This window comes from Onychomys torridus, chromosome 2 (genome assembly GCF_903995425.1).
Source record: "Onychomys torridus chromosome 2, mOncTor1.1, whole genome shotgun sequence".
In the NCBI taxonomy this organism is placed as follows: domain Eukaryota; kingdom Metazoa; phylum Chordata; class Mammalia; order Rodentia; family Cricetidae; genus Onychomys; species Onychomys torridus.
In genome coordinates this window covers 155,582,754-155,588,753 of record NC_050444.1, presented here as the reverse complement: position 1 = coordinate 155,588,753, position 6,000 = coordinate 155,582,754, and the positions used below count along the sequence as shown (strand labels likewise).

Below are 6,000 nucleotides of genomic sequence, written 5' to 3'. Positions count from 1 at the left end.
CTGAAGAGATGGCCCAGTGGTTAAGAGTTCTTACTGAACTGCTCTTGCAGAGAACCTGGGTCCAGTTCCCAGCACCCATATGGAAGATCACCACCACTTTTTTTTATATTTGTTCATTTATTTTATGTATATGGTGCTCTATCTGCATGTGTGCCTGCACACCAGAAGAGGGCATCAGATCTCAGATCCCATTATAGATGGTTGTGAGCCACCATGTGGATGCTGGGAATTGAACTCAGGACCTCTGGAAGAGCAGCTAGTGCTCTTAACCTTTGAGCCATCTCTGTAGTCTCTCCCTCCCCCTTCATAACCATTTGTAACTCCAATCCCAGGGGATCTGGTACCCTCTTCTGACCTCTGCGTGTTTCTGAATGCACTTGGTAAACATTCATACACTCAAACACACACACACACACACACACACACACACACACACACACACACTTTCACGTAAGGTAAATAATATATTTTTGAAAAATTCGAGTTTGATTATCAGATTTCAGTTCTTCTCTGTAAGTGATCACTATTAGGCAAAATGACCTTCCAAATGCATGGCCTTGTCAGCACCTGGCCACTCCCTGTCTCTACAGACCTTTCCCTCAGGACACGATGACCCTACAGAGACCCTATCCATCCCAGTCTGACTTACATGTTTCCCTAACCAAAGCCCTTCTGATCCCTTCTGCAGGGAAATCAGAGAGAATGAAAGCCTATTTGAAGAGCGCAGACGGCTTTTTTGTCCTAAATAAAAGCACCACAATCGGCAAGCATGCGGATTCAGACCTCGTCTTACAGGTAAGAACATGACCCACCCCTGCCCCATGCTACCTCAGCGCTCCTAAGTGTTGGGTGGATGCAAGGCTCTCAGAGCCCAATGGCTACATCCAGCAAGCAGCCACCTCGGTCCTTGAGCCACCAAGAATCCACTGTCACATGCAGGAATCTTCTGGGTGGGGGAGGGGAGCTGTGTGTCACCTGGAGGTGATGGGCCTTCTGCCTGTTGCTGAACACACCCTCACAGGTCCCAAGTTGTCCCCTGTCCAAAAGCAGCCTTCCGGGTGCGTTTAAGGTGTGCACAGGGCAGGTGCATTGAACTACCCTCCCTTGCCCTGTGCCAGGGGAGGCCTCTCTCTTTCCAAAGCCCTCTCACCCAAGGCCTTCCCCTTTTCTTAGCCTGCCTCTGAGAGGGGACTGTGGAGGTCAGGAAGCTCTGAGGTGAAGCCTTGGGCTTAGCCGCAGCCTCCTTTGATTTACTTCGTTCTCTGATGAGCTGTGGTTTGGTCCAAACCATCAATACACAGACAGCCAAGGAAGTGGAAGAAATGAGTAATCAAAACAGAGGTTCCGAGTCTCTTTAAATATTCAAGCGGGTTAAAATATGTGTGGAAGGGCAGAGAGACAGGGAAGGAGCCTCCCACAGCAGGAGAGCAGGGGCATTGCCCCCAACTCTGTACCACACAAAAGTCTTTAATAATCTTTCTTTTGAAATAGGTCAAGAGTCACAGAAGGTTCCATAGGTAGTGGAGGGAGCTTGAGTGTGCACCTCACTCTGTTTCCCCAGTATATACTTGTGTGGCAAAACAGGCCAGGACACATGTCATGGTCTTGGACATATGTGTGTGGGACACAGGGTGGCCTGTGGAGCGCCGGTGGCCATGGTTTTATCACGGGTGCAGAACCGACATGCAGGACATTTGCCCCATCACAGATCTAGACCCCACTTCATAGTTACAGCAGCCCTTCCCACCATCCTTGAGCCCTGAGACCAGTCTCCTCCTCTCCATGTTGGTAAGTCTGTTGTTTGGAGAAAGTTACATGAATAACATCATACGGGGTGTGACCTTTTGAGCTACAGGTTTGTTTTGGATTTATTTAGATTGCTACCTTGTTTCTTTTTTTACTGCTGAATAGTATCCCATGGTATGGACATGCAGCTATTCATTTAACCATTTGTGTACAGGACAATGTGATTATCTCTAGTTTGGGGCCGTTTACAGATAACGGCTCATTTCAGTTTGCTGCTCACCCCTGTGATAAACACCATGACCAAAAGCAACGGGAGGAAAGAGTTTATTTGGTTTACAAGTTCTGATCACAACTCACCACTGAGGGATGCCAACTCAGGAACTCAAGGCAGGGTCACAGAGGACACCACTTACTGGCTTGTTCTCTTAAACACCCCCAGGACCACGTGCCCAGGTGATGTTGCTGGCCCCTCCCACATTAACCATTAATCAAGAGAATGTCCCACAGGCTTGTACAAAGGCCAATCTGATGGAGGCATTTTCTTAATTGAGGCTTCACTTCCAAGATGATTACAGATTGTGCCAAATTTACAAAACATCTATCCAGCACAGTGTTTTACACAGTTTGTGAGTGGGCACGCATGCCTGAGAATGTGATGACAGGGTCACGGAGCAATGTCTGTTTGGTACCTAGAGAAACCACCATACTTGTCTAAAGTGGTTGTGCGGTTTCCATCTCTGCCAGCATTGTAGGGGGAGATGGTTCTGCACCCCCCGTCCAGCAGTGAGTGCTATCCATGGTTGTTTTATTTTAGGTGTTGAGTATGAGTGACGAGAGTCCCGTAAATCTACATATTTGCCTCATTTCTGATTCTAGGAGAGGACATTCAGCATCCCACCACTATATAGCAGTTTAGCTATAGTATAGAGTTTCTGGAAAGTTTGCCTAGTCTTAGAACAAATTTTACCAATTTAAAAATAGCTTGGCAGGCTGGGCAATGGTGGCACACACCTTTAATCCCAGCACTCAGGAGACAGAGCCAGGTGGCTTTCTGTGAGTTTGATGCCAGCCTGGTCTATAGAGCAAGATCCAGGACAGGCACCAAAACTACACAGAGAAACCCTGTCTTGGAAAAAAAAAAAAAATCAATCAATCAATCAATCAATCAATAGAAGCTCAGCATACTCCCTGTGGTACTTACTCTTCTTGATGCTGGTACAACATGATGGAAACAACAGAGAACCTTGTCTGAGTGCACAGTATCCAAGAGAGTTCAGTCCATGGTTACTGGGCCCTTCCTGTGTGGTCAGAACATCAGTGGTGGCAGAGGAACTTCAGACCTCCTGACAGGCAGGAAACAGAGAGTGGGAATACATGAAACACCAGGGCAGCTACAACCCAAGGACATGCCCCAGTGCTCAGTGATGTACTTCCTCCAGATCGGTCTCATCTCCCACTTCCCACCAACTCCCAATCATTCTTTTTTTTTTTTTTTTTTTTTTTTTTTTTTTTAGCTGAGGATTGAACCCAGGGTCTTGTGCTTGCTAAGCAAGTGCTCTACCACTGAGCTAAATCCCCAACCCCCCCCCCATCATTCTTATTAAAAAGTCAGGCATTGAATCCGAGTCTTCAGCATCTCCATGGAAACCAACATCCCAGACACTCCAGAGGTGTGCTTCACTGATGCCCAGGGCTAACTTTTCTCAAATCTAGTCAAGTTGATGACCATAATTAACCACCTGTGGTGGTTTGAATTGGTACAACCCCCATAGACTCATGTGGTTTAATGCTTGACCCATAGAGAGTGGCACTATTAGGAGGTGTGGCCATGTAGGAGGAAGTGTGACACCATGAGGGTGGGCTTTAAGGTCTTATATGCTCAAGCTATGCCCAGTATAGCACACAGTTCACTTCCTGTTGCCTGCAATCAAGACATAGGACTCTCAGCTCCTTGCCAGCATCATGTCTGTCTGCACGCTGCCATGCTTCCCACCACAATGATAATAGACTAAACCTCTGACCTATAAGCCAACCACAATTAAATGTTTTCCTTTATGAGACATAGTCACGGTGTCTCTTCACAGCAATAGAAACCCTAACTAAGACACCACCACATCCCCTCTCACGTGGTCTCTATATGACAAGGTCTCCAGGAAAGGGCATAGAGAACCTGTTCAGTGCCCACACTGGGGAAATCAAGAAAAAGAGTCAGTATTTCTTCTTAGCATGTTAGAGAGAGACTTTAAGCCAGGCATGGTGGCCCAAGCCTCTAGTCCCAGCACTCAGGAGGCAAAGGCAGTTGGATTTCTGAGTTCAAGACAAGCCTGGTATACAGAGGGAATTCCAGGACACCCAGGGCTACACAGAGAAACCTTGTCTTGAAAAACCAGAATGAGAGAGAGAAAGAGAGAGAGAGAGCCATGGGAAGTGGCATGTGGCAGTCAGAAGACAACACTGTAGAGCTGGTCCTCTCCTTCCACCTTTACAAGGTTGGCAGGAATTTGACTCATCCGCCCAGGCTAGCATGGCAAACACTTTTTTATAACTAGCTTTTTATTTATTCTTTGTGTCTTTCACATCATGCATTCCAATCCCACCCATCTCCTGTCCCCTCACATCCACCCTCTGCCCATGCAACATCCCCCCAATAAAACAAAATAAAATTTAAGATAAAAAATAAAAGGAAGAAAGGAAAAATCTCATCATGAAAGCCGCAGTGTGACACAGCAAGTCACACAGTAAACTCCTTTATCTGTACATCTTTGTATACAGGCGTCCATTGCAAAGAATCATTAGTTTGGTTCAAGGCCCTTGGTCTCTGCTACACTATCGATGCTGGGCCCTCACTGGGACTCTCCCTGAACATCCCCTTGCTGCCATGTTGAGTGTCAAGTGTTGTAGAGGTCCTGTAGCCCTGGGTCTGCAGAACCTCCCTTTCCCCCACCTGTGCTCCAGCAGATCACAGACAGGGTGGACATTGGGGTTGGCCAACACTTAACTCTGGTTCTGGGCCTGGGTAGTTGCAGGGTTGGTCAGCCCGGCAGCTCTCCCCTGTCTTCACCACCAAGACAAGCTCTCCAGCATTGCCCTGGGGAGTTCACCCCTTGCAGCAATGAGCAAGGGGCGGGGCCAGTTCTCCCACACCTACACCTCCTGGGCCAGCTCTACTGTGTTCCCCAGTCCAGGTGAGGGGCTCTGCTCTCCTGAGTGCTGCAGCTGATGAGGGTCAGGGACAGCTCTCCTGCACTTATGACCTCAGGGCCAGCTCTCCTAATGGCAAACATTTTTCCCTGCTGGGCCATTTCACCAGCCCCAGTGATCTCTCCTTTTGGACCCTACTATAAGACTAAAAATAATCATAATGGTTTGAAAAGGCACAGGCCGACAGAGTTGGACCTGAATCTCTTTCAGTCGTCTCCTGACTGTGTGGCTTTAAGCTTATGTTCCCATCTGTAAACTATGTACCTCTCTGGATTCTGGTATTGCCTGATTGAGAAAAGACATCCGAATGCCCGGCAGTCAATGTTAAGTAAATAACACCGTGATCATTATTATGGTCTCATAAAATAAGGCTGAGAGAAATTCTCAGGAGCGGTGGGGGAGAGGAGGGCACCTATGGAGCTTGAAGGCATTTGGAAAAGGAAACTAATGAGAATCATTATTATATGGGCAGAAATTGAGTGGCATTTGATATAAAAATAATTGGCCACCTACTGTCCTCGGCCTCCTTCAAATGGAAGTCAGCAGGGTGGAGTGATGGCTCCGTAGTGAAGAGAGCAAGCCGCTAACAGAGAACCCAATCCACATAAGGCTCACAACTGCCTGGAACTCCAGCTCCGGGATGCAACACCCAGCAAGAACACATACACACACACACACACACACACACACACACACACACACACACACAAAAAAAAAAAAAAAAAATTTAAGAAGTCACCCCTCTGAGTAAAGTTGAGCTGGTGAGGCTCAGTGGGTAAAGGGGTTTGCCACCAAGTCTGACCACCTGTGTTTGATGCTGGGACCCACATGGTGGAAGGAAAACACCAGTTCCTGCTAGGTGTCCTCTGACCTCCATATGTGCACCATGGCATGGGCACACCCCCAAATTAATAAATAAATATAATCTTAGAAAAATCTTACAATAAATAAATAGTTTTATTTGCTTAGGTCAGTTCTAAAGAATGGGGAACCTACTCCCCAAGTTTCTTTTCATTAGTAAACCCAACCTCATATTGGGTGTAAATGCCATTG

The 6,000-nt window shown here is 47.1% G+C and overlaps 1 protein-coding gene across 1 annotated transcript in view; it reads left to right on the top strand.

Moving 5' to 3' along the window:
* The first annotated feature begins 702 nt into the window (after positions 1-702).
* Fhad1 (forkhead associated phosphopeptide binding domain 1) overlaps positions 703-6,000 on the top strand; it is a 100,542-nt gene continuing 95,244 nt past the window's right edge. The window contains exon 1 of the mRNA XM_036178632.1: positions 703-795. Within this exon, the coding sequence (XP_036034525.1) occupies positions 703-795 (93 nt within the window). The remainder of the gene's footprint in view (positions 796-6,000) is intronic.